At 45.6% G+C, this 23,120-nt stretch overlaps 1 protein-coding gene across 1 annotated transcript in view; it reads left to right on the plus strand.

The window, feature by feature from the left end:
• Window positions 1-23,120, plus strand: part of samd12 (sterile alpha motif domain containing 12) — an 83,279-nt gene that overhangs the window by 19,126 nt on the left and 41,033 nt on the right. Inside the window, exons 3-4 of the mRNA XM_037474748.2 lie at window positions 2,248-2,377; window positions 10,652-10,792. Of these exons, the coding sequence (XP_037330645.2) occupies window positions 2,248-2,377; window positions 10,652-10,792 (271 nt within the window). The remainder of the gene's footprint in view (window positions 1-2,247; window positions 2,378-10,651; window positions 10,793-23,120) is intronic.

Here is a 23,120-nt window from a genome sequence, read left to right on the forward strand (position 1 = left end):
GGTTTCTGCCGTGTTCATTCCTGGCCAAGTGCTTCATCTTTTTCCTCTGCTCTCCATCTCTTATTCCCCTACCTCATCGGTCAGTGCAGCCATCCTGCACACTCCCAAACCCGCGCGCACACCTCCTCTTACTCTTTCTCCATTTCCCCCCCCCCCCCCTTCTCTGTCTCTCCCTTTCCTTTTCTGTCCTGTAGCCTCAGGCTCCAAGTCAGGGTTAATTAGCATTAGGTTGAGATGTGTTTAATGGTTAATGGGGTTTCCTTCCTACCGAGAGGCGCTGGCCTCCCCTACCAGCTTGCTTTAACTGTCATGTCCCCCCCTCCCCCTCCCCCTCACACACACACAAACAATTTTTCTTTCTCTCTGAGATGCTATAGTAAGTGGGAAGGAGCTGTGGAGACCAGGAGGGAGGGGGGGGGGGCTGCCTTATAATGAGAAGCAGGTGAGAGAGAGGGAGATGGCAGAGATGAGAGCTCCAGTATGTGGGGAGAGGAAGTGCGAATGACAGTGTGATAGATCTGACAGGAACTGAGCGGGATCGAATATGGGGGAGAGATGAGAGATTTGGAGGGGGGGGGGGGGGAGGGAAATGCTGCCAGTACCTGTTATTCTGCTCCCCCCCCTGGCAGAGGAGAGAAGGGCTTCCATTGCTATGCCACACCACACCGGAGCCTAGAGAGCAGGCTGAAGTGGAGGGGTGGATGTGAAATTTTAATCACCTCCCTCTGTTTGTGATTTTCCGTAGCCCCCCCCTCAATCAAAATCACAAGGCATCGGCAGCCCTTTCAGGAGCAGTGAAATATATATATATATATATATATATATATATATATATATATAATAGTTTAAAATCAGTGATTACAAAACAAGGGTTTGGCAATAACTCAAGAATAGATATACTAATTATGCCAATTTCACACAAATGTTTCCAAGTAGTAAGTGATGAGTGTTGGCAGAAGGTCGATTGATTCCGTGCACACTGAGTTTACAACAACTTCATCCACTATTTTCCACCACAATGACACTTGAAATGAAAACTGCAGCCTGACTGGTTGACCGAGGCCTATAACCGTTTTCTTATCTTCATTGTTTCAGAAAAAATGTCTCTGAATATGTCATATTTTTGCTTCTTCCCCTTGGATTGGAATTCATAGGTTTTTGTTCTTCTGATAAAAAAAGACATTTTAAGGCATTACCTTTGGGCTCGAAATTGTGATTAGCATTTTCTGATGATAAAACATTTATTGAGAAAATAACTACAATCACACATACTGGAATTAGTCTCCAGGGTATCACAGAGTTATGGTCTGGTATTCAAGATGTTTTTGTGTTGTTTTTACTAATTAATATAAAGAATACATCTTGGTAACGAGGTACAATGTAGCAATCTGTCAATAAAAGCTGCTATAAATAATGCAGGCTGAAAAACATTCACACTTCTTTCTGACAGAAACTAATTTACCACGTCTCTCAGGCCTCTGGCTACGATGCAATTTGGGGAGAGAAAATCTTACAAAACATCTTTTTGTAACGGGTACCTTTTAATGCTGGTACCTTTTATGGCTAAGTGGACAAGATTCGGATCAAGCATGTTATTAAGCCTCAACTAGCTGTTGAATCATTCAAATTGTATACAAGCAGAATATACAAAGCTTATTTAAATGTGAGGTGGAATCATCAAGTTTTCTTCATCAGCAAAACACACTCTCTGAAGAAGAACTGGCCAATCAGAGGCCGGTAGAGTGAGGCGGTCTTGGTGGAATATGGATGAGGGGCAGAATCAACCAAACGGCAGTAAAGAACAGGCCGGACTGGATGGCGGTGATTTAGAATGCGGATGAATGGCCAGTGCAACATTTCTCCTCTTTTGCTAGTCTGCCGTTGCACTAGTTTCAAAGATGAATACTTTATTGATCTTGGAGGTGGGAAAATGTCCCACAGCCGCCAGTGAATATAATGGGACAAGATCCGTCAGGCGGAAAGTGTCACTGTACTGCACTCTGACCCGTCTGTGGAAAACAACAGGCCACTGTTCTTTATTAGACGGTCACTGCAGTCCTGAAAACCTCGTGCTCTGACTGTAACGTGTAACCGGCCCCGCAGGCTTTAATAATGCATGTACACCCAGAAGTGCAGTGGTGCCACGGCTCAGCAGGCTTGTAGAGAATCACTACATGTCGTTGTTGAAAATATGAGGAGAATAAGTAACGAAAGGCTTCTAAATGTTCATTTCCTTGTTTGTCTCAGCCAGGGTATGTGAAGCTGTCCAAGCCGGTGGCTCTGTGGACCCAACCGGACGTTTGCAAGTGGCTGAAGAAACACTGTCCCAATCAGCACCAGATCTACAGCGACTCCTTCAAACAGCACGACATCACAGGTACGGTTTCACACGCACGGCGACCGGGCGCCGCGTCTCCGACAGAAGAGGCTCCTCCACCATTCCTTTGTTTCATAATGCCTCCACGACGCCCACGCAGACCTTCTTTGGCCAAAACATTTTGGACGGACAAGGATGTAGACGATTTAAAAAGAAGAAAAAGGGAACGATTTATTTTTACCAGGAAAATAAAAACCCAGCGGATTTGTGTAGATTTGTTTTGAATATGGCTGCGAACACAATTCAATGTCTCGTCACTGTAGGAGGATTCTTATTTGTGACATTAAGTCCCATGCAGCAATATTCTCTTTAGTTTTTTCTTTTATGTTTTCCCTTTAATACCACTCCGATGCGTCAAACATGTCTGTCACTGTCACGTGTCTCATTGTTTATTATTAGCATGGGTAATGCCCACTAAACACTATATAAGAGTAGCAGCACTGCAGCACACGCCCAAAATTGGAGGAAAACCACTGAAAAAGAGCGACTTTAAGAACAAGAACGTCACCATTCAGAAGCTACATAGCGTCGTAAACAGAATTCATGTTTTTCTTTTATTGTCCTAAAATTGTTTGGACAATTTGTGGACTTTTCTTTTGTAAAAAAAAAAATTTCAACCAAATCAGGTTGGCAGTGAAAGCGTGAGGCACCGCTCTCTGCTTCGGTCACATTGTCTCCATGCGGATGAAGCCCGGTCTCCTCTAGAACATCCCAGGTGGGCTCTCCGCAGCCCGGCCTGCCCCGCCGTCTGGCCACGCCCACTCGCGTCGAGCGCCGAGCGCGTCAATCACTCCCGGCTAACGAGCTAACGACGCTCCTCAAGGTTACCCCGCCGCTAACGACATCCTGGTCGGCATAGTAACGGGCGACCGTTAAATGGCGCTGCTCTCTGCCCCTCGGAGCACGACTCTCACATTTACATGTTTATCTGTTGCTGTCGAGCACCTCCTCCACTCGCATCGCTCGGCGGCCCCATTTCACCCTTTGATGCCTTTTACCTCACTTGGAAAATATTATTTTCTTTTAAGTTCAACGAGCTGTTGAACCCCCCCCCGCTGCGATTTGTCTCTACTTATTTGGGTCTTGTGCAAAATAAATAATAAATCCCAAGCACGTATCCAACAAGTGCTTCTAGAGGCAAGCTCTCCATGCACACCTCTTATCACCGGCAGTGTTAGTTGTAAAAGAGAAATCATGTGCAGTCATTATTATTATTATTATTATTATTATTATTATTAAGGAACATTCATCTTAACTTTCCCATTAAATGCCACTGTTTTTGTGACAGGCCTAATTTATTCAGTTCGTCTGTGAATTAGTAATATTTACTCCTATTTATCTTTCAGTGATTCGAGCATTAGAATGTAGCCTCCTAATTGTGAATTAATGCAATGATATGTTTGTTATTAAGGTGTAATGATTTTTACAAGAAAATAAAGGGTTAATCAAGGACGCACACAAACGCATGATTTTCCTGCTGGCACAATTAGGAGATAATGAGATGCACAAAAACCTGCAAGTAATTCCGTTTGTCTTCACATGGAGCATTAATTAACAGAACCCAATTAAAACAGGCCAGGCCACACCGATCGGGCTCACGAGGCAATTTGCATCCCAATCAATCTATGAAATATTATGCAGATAGCTTTTTTTCTTCCGTTTCTCCACCCTGTTAGAATAAACGATGAATGGAATATTGTTGTGGAAAACAATCATGTGCGGAGAAACAAACAGTGAGTGTGAATACATTTATGAGGGCATCTACTGGTTCAGTGTGCTTGTCATACAATAGCAGCAACCCTTGACATTTGAGCGTGTGTGTGTGTGTGTGTGTGTGTGTGTTGGTGAGTCAAATCTTTTGGGTTTGAGAACGTCTGATTCTCCAACACAGAACGTCTCTTTGCTGAATTTCTCGTCTAAGCCCACAACGGAGTACTGAGACACTCTTCTCTTCATCTGCCAGCGGTGCTCTGATCTAACATGTCTTAGCATGGAGGTCGTCCTTTCATAAAGTACCAAAATCCATGAACGCTCTCAATTCTGCATGATAATTCAAGCAGGCATTTGTGGCCGCCCTCGTTCGGCATGACGGCGGCGAGCCGGCGCAACATTTCGATGCCGGACGACTCGAGAGTGCTGCAGCGGGCTCCCTGCTGGGCTCCTGTAACCTCAGCCAAAGAAATCGTTTCCCATCCTCCCTCAAGCGCACACTGCCAAGAAGCCCATCTCCCCTCCCCCCAACAGAGACATTTGACTTCTGCACCAGCGCTGCCATTAAAAAGGCATTAAAGCATATTAAGGCATAATTAGATATTAGTCCCTAATCCGTTGTAATTACAAGGCCGATGCTCTTTTGGGTGGGAGAGTAGCTTGGCACGAAGATTTGGTTAAACACACAATTTGCGATACCTAGGATGTATTCAGCGCGAGAGGTGTGATGAAATAATCAAAAGCAAGAGGGCGATTCCCCGATAAGTCCTGCTTTCTGTCAGAGAGGCGCATTACATCACGTCGTGTGAATCCAGAGTGTCTCTTAAGGCCTTCACGTACAGAGTCGGATGCAGCTGTAGAGGTTTACCAACGTTTGAGTCCTTTGTGAATGAGTGACAACGTGTCTGTGCTCACATTAAAGCTCTGGCTCTTGGCAATAACAACGTCTGCATTATAAAAAAAATGACATTCCAAATGATTACCTTTAGATGCTGGTTATTTTTGCATAGTATAAAAGGCCCCCCATTCCCCACCTACGTACTATAGGAGCAAGACACCTGGACTAAAAAAACCCAGAACCATAGTGTGCATTGGTAATAGGACTTTGACCATCCATGGATGAGATGTTTTTCCTTGCACAGGAACACTCAGCAGCCACCTGATGTACGGCGTCACAAGGCCTTGCTCTGAATAATTAATACCCTGTAATATTCGGGGTTTAATGACGAGTGGCCCGTATCCAGCAGCTCGCACTAGACTGCCTCAGGTCTCCTAAAGGTCCGCGTTCAACCCCCTTCCGGCTGGCCGATCCATCATCCCTCCGCTTTGAAAGCAGCAGCAGTCCGTGCAGCCGCGACCCCCCTCCATCCGCTGAAGGGCCTCACGCTGGGAGCAAAATGTATATTTGATGTGCCGGAGAAAAGGATAACAAGGTGACAAACACTTTTTCATTTCAAGACCCGGCGACGACGCCCGGCATCCGTGGCCCAAACTGCGCTTCGGGGGGGATGACACCATCAATTCCGCCGGCAGTGGCGTCCATTGTTTCGTGCAATTTCCACGAGGGAAATTTGAACAGCTCGCTGCCGATGAGCGGTTGAGGGGACGATTTGATCCGCAGATGGAAAGAATCGCCCTTAATGATGCCCTTGGCGAGGTGATTATATATCGCGACGCGTGACACGACATTAATCCAGTCTGTGCCAAACGCGCGTTTTATAAATGTTCCTTTTCCATGTGGAGAGTAAATATTCGGAGAGTGTGAATGAGGAGCAGCAGAGCAGTTACATAAACAAAGTGTAGTGAGACTCATTATACACCTCACACACTCGTTGGCTTCACCGAAAGGAGACGCGGGGAACGGAGGAAACGCAGTTATTTTGCGGTTACATTAATAAAGGAAATAAAAAACACGGTAAGGATATGATTGAGGTATCCTTCCATTGTTGTGCGATGTAGGTTTGCGCAACAAAATGGTTGAAGAAAAACATCAGCACTGGTCCCCACGGAACACCAAGCAGCGTTGATGTAGCCCGCCCAGTGCACCTCGCAGCCCCTCGTCCCCCTTTCTCTCCGTGAAGGGGCCGCGTGGTCCGGCGTGCGAGCCGCCCGGGCGCACACGGCATGACGGGGCCGCGGCGGGTTGCTTCAATCCAGAAAGTCTGCACGTTCTTCCGTTGTGATTTTCTTTGGCAGCTGACAGGATGTCACATCGCGGGACTCCCGGCCAGCAGTCCTCGCCTTAATGACCAGGGAAATGTAGGGCGGCCTCAAGGCAGCTAGTTGGCCCCACAGTGAGCCGTACACGGATTTCAGTTATCTGTACCGCCGCGTTGTGGAGTCGGGGCTCTCCGCTGGTTGTTAGCCGCGGCTAACCAACTGAGGTGCGTTATAATGACCCACAACCTGAAATGGACCAGCATGAGGCCACCGCTGCTGCGACAACCAGAGGGCCGAGGCAGCTCGTTATCCGCTGCGTGGGCGCGTGTGGATGCGCGTCTCGCCGGCCTGGCTGGACCAGTTTCATTACTGCCACTCCGTCTCGGTTTCATAGCTGGCCTCCTCTCCCGCGGCCAGGGCCAAGCTTTAGCATCGGATCACAGGTGCTGCAGTAGCTGTAGGAATACTAGACAATCAGTCCCCATTTACTTGAAGGACCACAGGCTGCTCCGTGGTGTCACGGCGTGTGCCCCGACCCGGCAGTGGGTTTCATGGAAGCTTTACCTGATGCGAAAGCATTGTCGGCGTGGAGCTCAGCTTGTGTGGCGGAGGGAGAGGGGGGTTCATTTGTCACCCTCTGTGCTCCCGTCCCCACCACGCCCTCATTATTAGCGCGGCGTTTATTGCCCCACGTTGGAAATTAAGTGCAGCATCAGTGTCTGTTTGTATAGGAGCGACCCGTTGGCAAATACCGGCCTGCTTTTATATCTGTTGTGTCTGTGTATATTTTGTGTAAGTGTGTGTGTGTTTGTACAGATGCACTTTAAGCTCCCATTCATCAAAGCCGTGGTTGTATGTGCCAGGCTATAGCTGTGGATTAATCTGCTTCAGCCCAACACTGCTGCTCACCCACCTCTCATTAATCTAACTCCCAGGGACTGTGTGTGTGTGTGTGTGTGTGTCTCCTGCTCACATACGTGTGCTTCTGTAAAAAATAGTTTGATTTGGCTGCGAAAAATACATTCAAAACAATATGACCGATCTTTATGGCTCCAATATAGCTCTTGTCTAATATAATACAGATTCTTGGATGTGACTCAGAAGCGGGTGGAGGCAAGGCCTTTAAAAAAAAGCAGCAGCATCAGGATCTCATCTTCCAGGGAGTTTGGATTCACTAGCACACTTCTAGAAATAAGGAAAGGAGCTCATTCCAGCAGGAGCAGATAAGTGTGGTAGTTAAGATGCTACCTGAATACGTAAGTGGCGTTCAATGACAGGGAAGCCGGGAATGCTAGCAAAAAGGAAGGAGGGGTTCAAAGTGTGCTGTTATTTGGAGACATACACAGCACCGTGTCAGAATGCCAACCTTGAAGCACCCAAAATAAGGATGTTTTTTTAGCGGTGTACCCAAAATGGCAGTATCCCCAGTAGAGACCAGATGGGTGAGCCTAAGTGGTAAAGGGGCAGAATAGAAATAGCATTTCATCTCCAACAAAAGACTTACTTGTACATGTGGTTGTGGACGGCAAACAAAAGAGTTTGTCTTACGTTTGCTCGTTAGTAGAGAATGCACGTACACATCGTCTCCACTCGAGCCCGGGGTTGCTGCAAGATCATTTAGATTTTTTAGATTTTCCTAAAACCTGCTCGGCATTATAAAAAGTGGCAGGATTATACATTGTTGCTGTATAAAAGCAGTATTAGATCATATTATTATATATTTATTAGATATACATTTTCCATAGCCCAGCCCTGGTCTCATTTGTCATTTCTGACTCCTTTCACAGCTGATTTGCCTTTTTTCTGGCTTAAGTATCGGTCCCTCTTTTGCTTTATTTAGCTCCTCTTAACCAACTGCCTTGTCTCATCCTCCTATTTCTCCTCCTCCTCCTCCTCCTCGCCTCGTGGCCATGCAACACTGCTCAGTGCATTAATTGTGGTTTAAAAAATTCCCGACTGAGGGTTGATGGGATTGTCGGAGCCAATGAGTCAGAACTGCACAGCGAGAGAATAAGAGCGCGGACTCCTCAAAGAAAGCGTTCCACCCTGCGGATGCTGACTCGCCCACGTTGGCACTCACCGTCCAGAACGGACACTTGGTAGTCATATTCAGGCTTATTCTACTCAATTCCTTAGCTGCACCCCCCCCCCCCTTCCCGAGTTAATGCACTGTTTTTAGCTATGAGGCCATATCTGGCCTGATCTCTCATAAAGGAAAAATTTATTAATTTAGTAAATGAAACATCCAGGCTTTTATTGAGCAATTCAAATGTTCTGTTTTCGGGTGCAGGAGAACGAGGTTGTCTTTAATAGCTGAAAAACGTAGGGTTAGTGTATTTTAGAAATCTTGTTTGTTGAATTTGTTGAAATTCACTTTAAATTACAACAATAAATACATTGAAAACCGTTACAATAATATATTCATCTAGCATCAGGACTGGTACTCTTCCACAGCTTTTATACAATTTTGGCAGAGTGAGAGTTAAAAAGAGTTGGCGCTGAGTTGTGTTTTACCAGGATCAGTGTATGATTTTTAGAAGATACTTCTAGCATGTTTTTTTGCAGTGTTGCCAAGTTTAGTACTACAGCTTAGTATTCAGGCTGCTGGAATTAGCTTCATATTAAATGGATATACTCAAGAGATCTAAATCTTCTAAATGACTATTGCTAACATAGCAAATAAATAGCAAAGATAATTATTTTTAAGTGGTTAAGACCTTTTTAAGAGGTTTCATTTTAATAGGTCACATCTTTCTAGTCTAATTAACAACATGAGAAATGCCACTTAAAATGTAGCACGTTAACTTTCTTTATCTGTGAAAGATGTTGTGCCTATAAAAAAAGCACATAATAGTGTGCTTGGTGGCACGATTTCAAACTATATATATATATATATATATATATATATATATATAATGTGTTCTTTCACTATTCCATCAACGTCACTGAATGTGCAGCAGGAAGAATGTTTGTAATATTGTGATTTTGTGATTACATCTTTACTTGCACACAAACGGCAGCGTGTCTTACGGGACCATGCGTCCATAAACAATCCCAAGCTGATACCTTTCTTTATTGTTGTAAAGATTTACAAAGATTAGCAAAGACGCTCTGTGAGCAACCTGTTCTTCCTTTATCGGCTGTTATTTAAGAAAGACATTATACTGAAGCCGAGAAAGTGATCCTCTCTGTTGCCATGCCGATCTATCTTTGGTCACAGAACAAGGTGCCATGTGTCGGTTGGTCAATATTTATAGACTTATAACAGCATGTGCACGTTGTTGTTGTTGTTTTTTCTTCTGTCAATTTGCACGTCTTCATTTTCTGATCTCCACCTCGGCTTCGATTCATCGGTCCTAACCTTATTTTTCCCCATCTCCTCATTTAATATCCACATCTCACCTCGGATTGTTAATGACTCCACTTTGCTCCGCAGTGTCAGCACGTTATGCAACGGACACTTTCGGTGCCATTTTGCATCAGAACATCTTAGCAGTGGGTGACATTTTACCTCCATCTGGCCTCATGGGGAGCAAAGCGGCGCTTTTATAAAGGCTGGCCAAAGCCTTTATGCTTAAAGGAACCTAAATAAAGGAACCCTCAGGGTGTGGTAGCCGCCAACGGCCTACAAAAGAAGAAACATTATGAACTCTGTTGCGTTAAAAAAAAAAAAGGAGCACGAACCACTAGCGAGAACGCTAATCCAAAACTACATGTTAGCTTTAGTGATCCGAAAATAGTTAAGAATTGGGATGGGATGTTAATGAGGGACAGAACGAGGAAGAAGATCGTAGAAGCTGGTCCGTTCCAATTGGTGCTGATCTTTTCCCTTCAGCCGCCAACCAATCAGGGACAGTTCCCTGCCCAAGGAGGCATTGGAGCAAAGGGGGCTGTCGGGGTCCAAGCGAACACGCAGTAATTACCCTGAATTTTTTACCCCGTCTGCTCAGCACCCCACATGTCACAAAGGCAGGCGTAACAGGCGTTAATAATTACGGCATACTCGACTCGCGGTTTTACTAGCAACCCAAATCCCCCTCATCGACACTGATTGGATGATTAAATTATTTTGTACGTGAGGATTTTCCAACAAGCAAGAAGCTGTGAGGGAATATTGCTCCGGTAACGCAGAGTGGTGATATTTATGTAAAACTGCGTTATTGAAGAATGGGATTCACATTGAGTCGTGCTGGGCTAATGGGCAAGGGTTCTAAAAAATGAATTTTTCTATTTTATTTTGCAACCTTAACAAACCCCCCCCGTATCAACATTAAATACAAGATTCATGCAGCTGTCCGTGTGTGTGTGGGTTCACTCGCTCTTGTGCATATTGGAATCCCGCGGGCTTCCTGCTCCTTCTCTCTGTTAACCCCCAGCCTGGTTGGTTTTCCTCTCTCTGCTCAGGGCGGGCTCTGATGAGATTGACAGACAGAAAGCTGGAGAGAATGGGAATCATGCAGGAAGCCCAGAGGCAGCACATCCTGCAGCAGGTCCTGCAGCTCCGAGTCCGGGAGGAAGTCAGGACCCTTCAGCTCCTCACACAAGGTAGACTTTTCTGCACCAGTTTCCACCCTCGGTCCACCATGCAGAGTACAGAACATGCACTCCACATTTTACCATGGTATTATTTGTCTCCTTTATCAAATTCATTTGCACAAGCTTTGAAAAAACACAGCGTTTCAGAGCACATACTGTATCTGTATTTCTCCCGGGTTAAGATTATTCACAAGGACACCGACTTCTCACATTCTGATAAATATTCAAATCATTTACTGTGCCGGGTTTATGTGCATGCCATCTGTTGTCATGGCAATCACTGCAATTTTTTGGAGCACAGAGGTGATGATTCAGAAATGATTATGCAACACCAAAAGACAAGCATACATTTTTTTTCCTTTTGGCTTAATCTTCACATCTTAGTTTTGAAGTCTTACTGTCATTTAAAGCTATTTCAAAAACCTGGTGCTGGTTTAAGGTCTGGACGCACAGGGGTTTTAAAAATACATTTTTTAATTAAATCAATTTAATTTCAGCAGAATCAGAGGATCGCTTGGCCAAAACAACCCTTAGTGTGCAGACTCATATTTTCACCGTTTACAAAATCAAGTTTGTTATCTGAGAGCTTTATTTTTTGACAGGGTTTTATTGAATGAAACGGTGTTTAGTGGCAAAAGAAACGGGTTGATGCTACTCAATGTCCAGAGTCCCTGAGCAAGACACCTGACCCCTAAGTGCTCCCCCCGCACCTTTAGGGCAGCACACGGCTCCCACTGTGTGGGTTAGGGTTAAATGCAGGGAATCATTCCCCCAATAAAGGATACTTCTTTCTTTCTAAATTAAGGAACCGTAGTTTACTTTGCTACTCTACACAACTGTTTATAAATGAATCTTTTGTTCTTTAAATTCAACACACTCATCAAATCGAATTACATTTTTACCTCCATTGAATTTGACCCTTTTATCAAAGAGGCTCACAATGGGATCTAACAAACCACGAACTTTGCTCTGTATAAGCAATAGAATTTGCATTTCATTATAAAAACTAATTTGCTGCCTGTTACTCAAGGGACCACCACCACGTGCCTTTCATTGTGTGAGTGTGTGTGTGTGTGTGTGTGGATACACCCCATGGGTCCCTGCAGACTCCCTTCCTAACCTCATTCCTTTGCTGCCTTTGCACCCCCCTTCTCACCTTGCATTGATCCTCCGTGGCGTGTTTCATGGCAGCCAGGCGCTGTCGCTTCACATTCTCATCTCCCCTCGTCGCTCTGCCTCAGCAGTTGTAGCAGCTGCCCAACGCCATCTCGGCTACAGGCAGCGGTCCACACGGCCGCTACCGCTTCCGTCAGCCCCCGTCGGCCCCCGTCAGCCCACAGACTCTCAGGCGGGGCTTTGCCGCAGGGGCTGAGAAACCAAATTCTAGCGCTCTTTGTCACTCTGCTATTTCTTAGAAAACGTTTGGAGGGTAAGAAAACGGCTTCCCCCCCCCCCCCCCCCCCCCCTCGCCGCTGCTTGGTCCCCTGGCAAGAGGAAAATAGAAAGGGAGAAGGCAAGGGGAGAGTTTAGCTGAGCAATGGCACTTTTGCTAAGGGCTACTCTCAGCCTTCACATCCCTTTCTCTTCCTCGTGCTTTCTCTCATCTTCGCCACTTTCTTCCATGTTGATGATATGGGGCGCGATGGCCCACCTGGCCCAGCAGCAATAGGCCCGCTGGCCTCAGCAGGAAGCAGCCTGCTGATGGAGCCTATGCCTGAGAGGAGAGAGGGACAGAGATGTCTTCAATATTAGTGGAAGCAGCAAATGAGGAAATGTAACCGAGAAGAGGCGGAGGAATATAGAGAATGTATTTTATATCAGATAAATTGGCTGTTTTTTGAAGTACATATAAACTCCTGATCAGGGAAAATTGTACCAAATAGGCATAAGTGGGGAAAGGGCCTTGCAAGGATTCATGTGCATGAACTACCAACATTTTAGTGTTTATCTTCATCATAATCACTCTTTTGTGTTTAGCAGCCTGGTCACTGAAGGTCAGAACTGGTGAGAAATTGGGAACGGCGAGTAAAAGAGGAAAGACAATCAGAAGTGTTTTAAGTCCCCAAAGCGGTCGCTCCCAGGGAAGCTTTTGGCAGGAAGTGAGAAACTGGGAGGAGGAGAAGGGATGGTGGAGGATGCCCAGGCTGTCGCCAGAGGGAAATGTAGGTGGAACCAGCATTTCAGCCGAGGCAGAGCGAGAGAGAGAGAGATATGAAGTGAGAATGCAGCGGGGAGCGGAGATGAGGAGGAAAGGAAGAGGTGAGAAAAATGTGGGGAGACAGTGTGTGTAACGAAGGTAGAAAGAAAAGGAGAGAGTGGCGGTGAGGAGATGGAGTAAAAATTGAAAGTGAGGAGTGTGAGAGAGACTGGAGGTGAGAAAAGGAAACCCGGCTCCCTCTGACATCTGACGCATGACAAAAAGCATTTCTGTATCGATGAAGGCTTCATCAACCTCTTCAGAGAATAAAGGATTCAAATAATGGCTAATCTCAAGTTACAAGTGAATTAGACAAAAACTAATGGAAGCATTAGTCTACATTAATAAGTTCAGCTCTATTTATTTATTTATTTATTTTTTGTGGGGGTGGGGGGGGTTCTGTGGAGGCCAGTCAACCCCCAAAAGGGCTTTTTATGCCATTTGAGCTTGTGGAAAACATTAAAGGTACTAAAACACTACTGCAGGGGTGATCTATCATCAGTTTTCTCTAGTTTCAATGATTCACACCATGTGGATTAAATCAACTATAAAAGAAAATGGAAAAGTATTCGTACAACAAAAGTAATCATCAGCCGGGAAGAGAGAGGCCGCACACACTATTTGAAATGTTGTGTGTATGTCTATGACGGTAGAATAGAGACAAAGACGTCCACTGTCTGTAGAGAGAGGGGCTGCAGAAGAGAGCACTAGGCGGTCAATAGAGAAATAGGCGCCAGAGAGAGGTGCTGTAATTACTGCAGTGTACCCAGACCGAATTAGCTAGACGGACAGTGATTAACCTTTAAGGATTGCTGGGCCATGGAGGAAAATAATTAGATCCCCCTTCTTCCCCTCTCTCTTTGCCACGGGGACGTCGGATAGAGGAGGCTCATCGCTCCCTCCCTGCAGAGACGGGAAAGCGATACGACAGCGTTGAGCGCGTGACCTGATGACGGCTTTTTGGAGTGCACGGTGCAAAGCAAGGGTGCAAAGCAAGGGTGCAAAGCAAGGGTGCAAAGCTTTGCCAGCTGTGCACCCTTTGCCCCGATGATGTTTCTGAAACAAAGGTTAAGAGCCTGTTTAATGCGACGTACGTCCCTTTCAATGAGAAGTGTAGTTATGGAGATGTTTTGATTGGTTGCTGTGTCTTTCTAGCCAAATGGCTAATGGCGGTGCTAGTGGAGCACAGAGTGGCTCTCTAGAGAACAACTTCAGTGGTGCTCCAGATCCAGGTTGCCCCCCCCCCCCCCCCCCACGTTGTTGTGCAAAATACAGGTGGTACAGAATGTGTCGAACAGATCAATTAATGACAATATAAAACTAAAGTTGGCACATTTCTTTAAATCATCTGGGGGGCTGCAGTTGACATTAAAATATAACAATACAAAAGTGGAACTACAAAGTCATCTTTGTAAAACAAATAAGATTTCTGGCGACAGTAACTTTCTTTGTGTGTTGAAAAGCTCTTGTCGAGTACAGCTGTGCCCCGAAAGGGAGGAAATGAAAAGAATAGATACAATCTAAAGAAAAAGCTTCCCTCAAATGTCAACATACAATATAAAAAAGCTGAATATAAACAAGAAGTACATTTTATAAAGATCAACACATTGAAGAAAATGGGTTTACGGTTTAACTCAGTTTTCTCTTCAGTACCTGTGTGCGTATCCATAGAAACGAACGATGATCTTTAACACAGGCAACACAACGTGGAGTTCTGGCTGTTTAGCAGAAGTGTGTCTCTCTCTCTCTCTTATGGCAAATTAAAGTGAGTTACGACTTCTGGCAGCTTAAAAAGTCCATCTTCGGGTCAGTGGAGAAGTGGGAATGAACATGTTTTGATTAATTAGGCTGTTTTGCTGATAATGGCATTTGACTGTTGAAATAGTTGTTTGTAAAGGCGTCTGCTGACTGCACTGCATCCCTCTGAATTAACTCCAGTGCAGAGATTGGAAGGCATTAAGCCAACGCATTTCTCCACTACTCAAAAAGCGCAAAAAAAAAATAATAATCTCATTTTACTCTTCTTCTGTATTCAATTTCATGCTTATACCCATTGCAGCATTTTCAATAACAGTCCAATGCCAGTAAATATGCTATTACTGGCTTGTGAAATCATCACTCTTAAAGAAACTTGAATTACACAGCTGAAAGAGCCCCATGAAAGTGCTGTTCTGAGTGGATACTGCTAATCTGTGAGTGTAGACACGGCCCTGCTGTTTGTGCTTCATTTACTGCGATGGAGTCTCAACCAAGACCGCTTAGAATGAAATTAGACATAGATGCTTGACCGTTTCCTTCACTTTGTACATTTGGGCCTGGTGTCTTCAAGTGGAATTCGTTGTTCAGTTGTTGGTGTTTTTTTGCTTCGACCTGTGATTTGACTTTTTCTTGCGTTTTGGAAGAAGTATTTTGAATCCTTTTGGTGCTTTTGCCAATTGATCACAGAGCCTTCTAATAATTCAAAATTCCAGTACTCTGCCCACCTACAGTTTTTTTTTTTATATTTCACTATGTAGGTGTTGATTGTGATAGAAATATGCTTCCAAGTAACGAGAACTGCAGCCATTTTTCTAGGTTACTTTACGTAGGTTACTTTGCTACTCACACACACACACACACACACAACTTGTTTATACATGAATATTCTTTAAATTCAACACAACACTCAAGTAATTCATAAAATGTATTTACCTCTCGCAGTCTAAATTTCTTACTCGGGTCCCAGGGTGCAAAGGTTGGAGCAGCTATTGTAGAGGACTGTGTCCTCGGGCAGTAAATGCAGGGATTTTTCCTGTTGTGCTTTAGTGGAGCTCGGCTGCTTAATGAATTATCTCCCTCTGCTTCATGGCTCCATAAAGGAAATCTCTTCAGTCTGAGAGCTCACTGAACAGGATGTCCTCCTCTGTCTGTTATCCTCCCATGGTTTTTAACTAGTTCAACATGTGAAGAGGGCTGACCTGGTGATCTTAAGGGACCGGGGAAACTTTACTGAGCCGGGGGGAAATAACGGCTTCCCAGCTAGGGGATCAAACTTCTATTTATCAGCCTGGTGATTGTCGGAAAACGATTAAATCAAACACTTTTATTTAATGCAAACCGCCCCGAAGAGGGAATATTGTTGGCTGCCTCACCTGCTCGGCACAGAGTGAGCATGTGCAGGATTCGTTGTTGCCATGTCCCCTTCAGTATCCTTTAACGTTTTACTACACTGGATAGGTCCTTGGAGAATGCACTTTGCAGATATCAGAAACACTTAAAGCTGTGTGTGCATCCGCTGTTCTCACACCCACATTGTTCCAAACAGCCTGCCTTACAAACTCTGACGCTCTGGCCTACATGGCCCTGCGTGACGCAGGATGGGCCGTAGCTGATATCCAGATATTCTATTTAGTTAGATCTATATTATAAATGGTATTGATAAGAGTAGCTCCTTGTCTCAATGAAAGCGTTAGAATATCTGACTTTACCTGCAGGCCACCACAGTTCTCCCAGCACGCTTGGGAGGGTTTGGTGTCTGCAACCTCGCCACTAGATGCCACAAAATCTGACACACTGACCAAGAACTAACTTAGGAGCTTAGTGCCTGAACATTACCGACTTGTTTCTTGTAGGGGTTCATAGTTTAAAACAGGTTTTCAGTCATTGCTAAGGACACAACATTAATCCAACCAGTCAATGAAATCTATTATGTGACTATTTCACAATCTTTTAGTCCAGTCTTCATTGACACTACTCTCTGTGGGGGGGCTCGCTGAGGGGGACGCCTGTCCTTCCTTTGGGACTCTCTGGGAATCCGATGTCTTGCTGCGTGCAGCGCTGAGAGCGCTCATTATCCGAAGCGCTCTCCTCGGGATCCGGCCCTCTATGGAGGCACTCCCCCTTTACGTCTCCCTGGACCCCATCCATCCACCCCCCCCTCTTCTCTCGCTCGCTTTTTTTTTTTTCTCCCTCTCGTTTTCTTGCTGCAAGCGACGGTCAAATTAATTGTTTTTATATAATTTCCTGTTGGCGTGATTCCTCCCTCAAAGACTCCATCAATGGCTGGACACCAGGATGTGATTAAAGGTGAAGAAAAAGGAAATACCTGTCTGAAAAAGTGAATTAAGTTGTTTTTCCGACCATTTATATACCGAACCAGTTCAAAGTTTGGACACACTTTCTTATTGAATGAGAATTTATATATTTATTAAACATTGCCCGGTCTGGTGCGTCTCGATTTCAGCTGTGACATTCAGAAGGTCAGAATGTGGCGTAAAGAGCATGAAGGCATGGATCCATCCTGCCTGGTATCTACGGTTCAGGCTGGGGGTGGCGGCCATATAAAGGTGTGGGGGATATTTTCTTGGCACACTTTGGGCTCCTCGGTACCAACTGAGCATTGTTTCAATGCCTGTGAGGGTGTTTCCTGGCTGAAAGTATGCCGCCAAGAATTAAGGCAATTCTGAAGGCAAACAGCACGGTACCGAATAGTAAAGTCTGTCTGTGTGTGTGTGTGTGCGCGTGTGTATAAATATAATATATATATAATGTGTCTACGTATGGATATCCATACATAGGGTGATGGACATATTGTAATATCCCTTTTAATAAAGTCTCCCACAGCTTCACTCTTGCTGGGTGACACGCTGCATGAGGAGCTAATATGGGCTCATGCTCACAAAAGAAATGTCACTTAGGAGCAAATTGCTTCACCGCCCCAAAGCGGCATTGTGCCATGACCTTGCTCATTGACGCCGTGGGTCTCCTGAGTGTCTCAAAGCCCGAATGCAGACATCCACAACATAACTGCACACCTTAGATTGTAATAATGTTATGAACTAGGGAGAGTAATTGCGTCCCCCGCTGTGAAAGCAAAGGTTCCTTTCATCAAGGCTTGAATCGGAGCTGGCCGTGGTAATGAAGGTCGAGCAGACGCCCCATAGCCGCCGTGGCATTCATCCAATCAGTAGAGGGAGTTCGGCTGGATTGGGAAACGTGGAAGCAAGGGAGAGCGGAATGAAGGAAGGTGCATGAGCATTACTAATGCGGCATATTGGAAAGAACCCCCCCTCCTCTCCCTCACTAAAAAAAAAAAAATCTTTTTTTGGTATGACTTGAAGCTATAATTCTCCTTGACATGTGGAGAAGACTCCCCGCTCAGGGCCCCCAATTACAGACTCTCCCTCCGAGCGCTGGACTGACGTTCGTCGGCCATTTTCTTTTTCTGCAGGAAGCAAAACAAAACAAAAAACGGTGAGAGCGCTTTTGAGCAACGTCAAGGTTGGAGGAAGCACATTCCTCCCGTTTCAACCGTGGGGGGGGGGGGGGGGGGGTGTGCATGGATACAACAAACCGCCTCAGTCTCTTGGCTCTCAAGGACGCCAGAACACGTAAGCAGCAACACCACAAACAACATGTGCAGATCTCTTAATGAGGTTGAAGGAACGAGGGGAACAGACGTGAGTGTAAAGGGAGCAGAAGACAAACTGAGGGGAAGGAGAAAGTTTAGAGAGACATAATGCGGCAGGGTCAACGGTGAGATACGCCGTGCACAGGTGGAGCAGCTGCAGTGTGCGCTGTGTTGTGTCTGTGTGTACTCTCGGTGCCCCCGACCCGCACCAACTACAGTTATTAATGACGCTTGGGAAGTTTGGAGAGAGCTTAGCCGTCGATATGCCCCAACACAAAGGCCAAGTCCCGTCCGTCGTGTAGACTTAATGAAGCTCATGCATCCCGCAGCGCTCCAGCGGTTGATGGCGTGTCGGCGAGGCATCGCGACCCGTGCGCGAGAAAAGCGACCCCGGCGGTCGATGGAGCCCGCGGCGCTCAATAGGTCTGCTCTTTTATGCCTCTTTCTAAGCCAGAAGCGGTGGGTCGGGTTTCACTGCGCGCACTCATTCGTTTACGGTGATACGAGAAGCCATTAAATCGCAATCGTTCCGCCCCGGCGTGCACGGCTGCTTCCACTCAGCCTGCCGCCGTCTCCTGACCAGCCTCGGACATTCAGGAGCCCAGACGGCGTGGGCAGGCCAGACTCCAGGCGCACTTTGGCTTCCCAGCAGCCCGCTCATGATCTTACCAACCTGGATCAATAGCCGTAGGACTCTTACTGTACTCTGAGGCCGGCCATTACCCCATAAACAAGCCGGCCTCAGACTTGCTGTGCGGACGTGTTATGCAGAAGACGAAAGGCACTCAAGAAGTTGTCGGTTGCCACGGCGACTGTCTGCGTGGTTTTGAGGTAACGCGGTGGAATGCTCACGAGTTAATGCGTCAGTGCAGACACCCTGGTCTGTGAATATTAAACAATACGTTCCCCTGGTACTTTATTCAGTAAAAGGATAATGACACAGTCAGAGCCTGATGTGGGCTTAGAACACACCTACCTGCAACTAAATCATAATTAACTCTTAGTCAATTAGGTTTGGTTCATTTAGTGTTTATGCTATTTACATTTTCCTGTTGATGAAAAAAAAAATGTTTATATACTTTTTAGATTAATGTTCCAATATCCAATATCTTCCTAGACCCGGGCGAGGCAGACAGTAACGTTTTGAGTTCACTACGTGCATCAAACACTGGAAATGTTCCCACAGCTGTACTGACGACGCAGACGCTCTAATTAAAGTTCAGTTTTCCATCGTGCTCAACCATCGCAGCACTCATTCCCCTCGCGAGCCGTCGCTGTGTGTTTTTATCCGAGCGGAGAGCAGACACGTGCAGCTCGCTGAGTGGGACTGACAGATATAAAAACCCAATACGCGCTGATGGAACCACTTCAGAACGCACGGCGCCGCCGATGCATAGAGACGAGACATAAATGAGAGCTGTGCAAAGGTGGGGGAGAGGTTAGAGAGAGAATAATGGAGGGGGGGGTGGGTGCCAAGGACATTCCGAGAGAAACGGGGTGCAACATAAAATGAAATGATGTATGTTACACCGATCACGGTTTGTGCGTTGCGAATTTGTTGGATTATTTTTAGCAGCGGCGCCACACCTGATCATCCGTTATCATTGCGACATCGCTCGCTGAGTGATTATCCTTAAACAGTGTATTGAACAGTTGGTTTTTTTTGTACTTAAGTGTCTTTGCTTTATTCTGTTTGGAAAGGGATCCAAATTATAAGCAACGCTGCAGCCACGGACTGCTTTGCTCTTGTGTGCGTGTTGCTATTGGCTCTCTGCTCATAGTCACTGAAATGATGTACTGTACACGGTGGGGATTCAGCGCAAAACACAAGTAAGAAAATGAAAGGCAGCCCTTTGTAAGAAAACCTGATTAACCTGCCCCACAGCACTGTAATTGGTACCATTATTCTTTTTATGCTTGATTGGCTGCCAAAATGTCAGCCAGTGTCTATTTGCCTCTGTTTTGTTTTTTCTTTACTGTCAGTGATTAAAAGTGATCGTCTCAGTGTCAAGTGGGGGGTCAATTCTTGTATATGTTTGTTGTTAGTGTTCTGCGAAGCAATGCTTGTTAGTGTGTGTGTGTGTGTGTGTGTGCGGGAGTGCGCGTTGGGTCACGATGGAAGCAATTAAACGTGACAGAAAAATAACCCTTTGTCCCGAATGACTCAACATGTTACATTTGAACATTTTACTGACACTGTGGGAAGATTTGCCTCTCAGTAGGGCTCCGTAACTGAATATACACAAAATATTTCTATTGACAAATGGTTCCGCTGCCATCAAACACTCCTGCAAAAATGAACTAGAATATGGCTTAAGCATCATTCTGATGGATTTCACTGTGTTGCACTTCAAACACTCAATGTCAACTGTATTTAGTTACACTAACCACTTCTTGGCACAGAAACCACTGTTTTTCATGTCAAAGTTTTGGACATTAGCTAAATTGTCGCTGGAGCAGACTTGAGTTATCAAAGGGTTTATAAAATGATTTAAATGAACGTATGTGTCATCAGAGGATGAGGAAAAGAGTCAATTGTGCCTGATGACTCGGCAGATAATATAACGATGCAATGCATTTAGATAACATTCAACGAGGGAAGTTAAACTACATGAGAATACATATTTGAAAGCATCACGGAATCCCCCAATGCCTTTCTGTATTAGGTTTCATCACCTGGCCCTGATTCTTTGCATAAAGATGCAATTCCAACACAAATGATTGTAGAAGGATTCACCAGGATATTTGTTTTGCTTGCTTTAGTTGGAATAAACCTGCTTGTGAGCTCATGAGCGTCTCAGCATACCAAAGTTAGCATTTAGCTCAAAGCACCGCTGTAATTGATCACAGCCCTGTTACAGCCCTGCGTGTCGCTCTCGGGTACAAACAACTTTTTGGCCTCGGTGGGTCTCTGACTGGCATCTATGAATAAAGAGCAATTGTTTTTTTCCCCGTTCCAGGTTGTGATGATGATGCTTATTTATGAGGTTAGGGTGCCCGCTAGTTGCAACATTAGAAATCGGTGGAGCATTTATTCTCCCCCATGATGGCTCACATATTTGGAGCACTTTGATGCTTGTGAGACTGTTCAAGCTTTGGGATTTAACAGAATTAATTGTAACTGAGCTGTAACTCGTATGCTTTTTATCCACACCACCAACACAGGGCCTCGAGCTTTAGAGGCTTTTTCAACTTTTCTTTTAATTACTTAATAAATATTTAGAGGCAAGGGTTGCCACAGGGATAAAAAATATAGATTAGTCTTTCTGTCTTTTTTTTGGCAAATAGCTTCCGCTATAATTCTGTGTGTGTAGGTGAGACGCATTTGCACCAAATTGGCGTCTTGCGAGGGCGTGTAGTTCTCTCTCAGCTTTCCCATGCCTGTTACCCGTGCGTGCTCAGCGCATAATAAACCAGAGGAGATTTGAGCTGAACTTGCCCTCTATTAAAGATTTAGCTCGTTCACAGAGGGGAGTTATTAGAAGCAGGGGCCCCTGCTCCTCGGGAAGAGGTTTCCCTTCAGGACCAGTTTGTGGCATTGTCAGAAGATGAAAGCCAGTTTGTTGAAAGGGCCTTTTTGCTATTCCACATGATTGATCTTTAACCCCCCCCCCCACGCCCCTCCCACCACCCTTCCTTTTCATACGCCAGCTTGTCTCCTTCCCTCTCTCTCTTGTGTTTGCAGCTAGGTTGTGATAGTAGCATGCATTCACATGTCAACGACACGTGTGTTTCTGTTGTCTCTCGCTACAATCCGCCCACAAGAGCGCTGCTTCTCTGCAGCTGGGTTTCCTCCGTCCCCTCCGTCCACCCCTTGTCCCCTTTCTCACCGTCTCCTCTGTGTTCTGCGTCCGACGGCGAGTCGCAGTGCTCGAAGGACATTCCTAGCGTGATTACAGCTTTTGATTATCCTCCAGACTGACCCCAGGGTGCCCAGGGCCCCGGTGCAGCGCCGCTCTTCCAGCCGCTACAACCCGCCGCAGCTAACGAGGGACGTCTAGCGTTTCCCCACCGCTGGCTGATTTATTGTTTCACTCGCTCCAAACCTGCGGCTGCATTCCTGTGTATTAGGGCCCCCCCCCCCCCGCCCTCCTGCCGTCTCTTGCAGACAGGCGTGCTGCTGCATAGCGGCAGCAGGTATCTGGTGGTGATGTAGTGTGTAGGTGTCGTTTGGGGAACTGGTTTTACCGCAACCTCACATGCGGCGTCACGCCACGTTCCGCTGACGGGACACGAGAGCGGACATGTAGCGCGTTCTGAAATAAATCCAAATTAAGCTTAACGACGAAAGGCGCAGATGGTCACGTGCACTCCAGAGGGCTGTGGTCGGGCGGAGGGGGTGGAGGTGTCCTACGGTTACTGCCTTCTCGCTGTAGCCTCAAGGACTGCTGCTTCATCCTCCTTCAGGCTTCCCTCATACGCACGGAACTTAGTTTTATTTTTTCAGGGATATTTCAAGCAAAGCTGCAATGTTCCATTCCAATTTTTCAATTATTAAAAATGCCAGAAAAAAGGTAAATTTTTATTGAATTGAATTAAGATGTATTGGAATAAGATTAGTAACTTTCACTGAAATCATTCTTAAACATGAGTTATTTTATATAACCAAGTCTGTTTGAAGTCTTGACTTTTCTAGCGCGTTCATTCACATATTTGTGATAGCTACTTCAATAATATTTCTGCAAACTAACCATCCAAAACCTAAACATATTCAAATCCTCCAGAAATGCATTCGTGTGCCATTTTCCCCG

Source organism: Pungitius pungitius, chromosome 17 (assembly GCF_949316345.1).
Source record: "Pungitius pungitius chromosome 17, fPunPun2.1, whole genome shotgun sequence".
Classification (NCBI taxonomy): domain Eukaryota; kingdom Metazoa; phylum Chordata; class Actinopteri; order Perciformes; family Gasterosteidae; genus Pungitius; species Pungitius pungitius.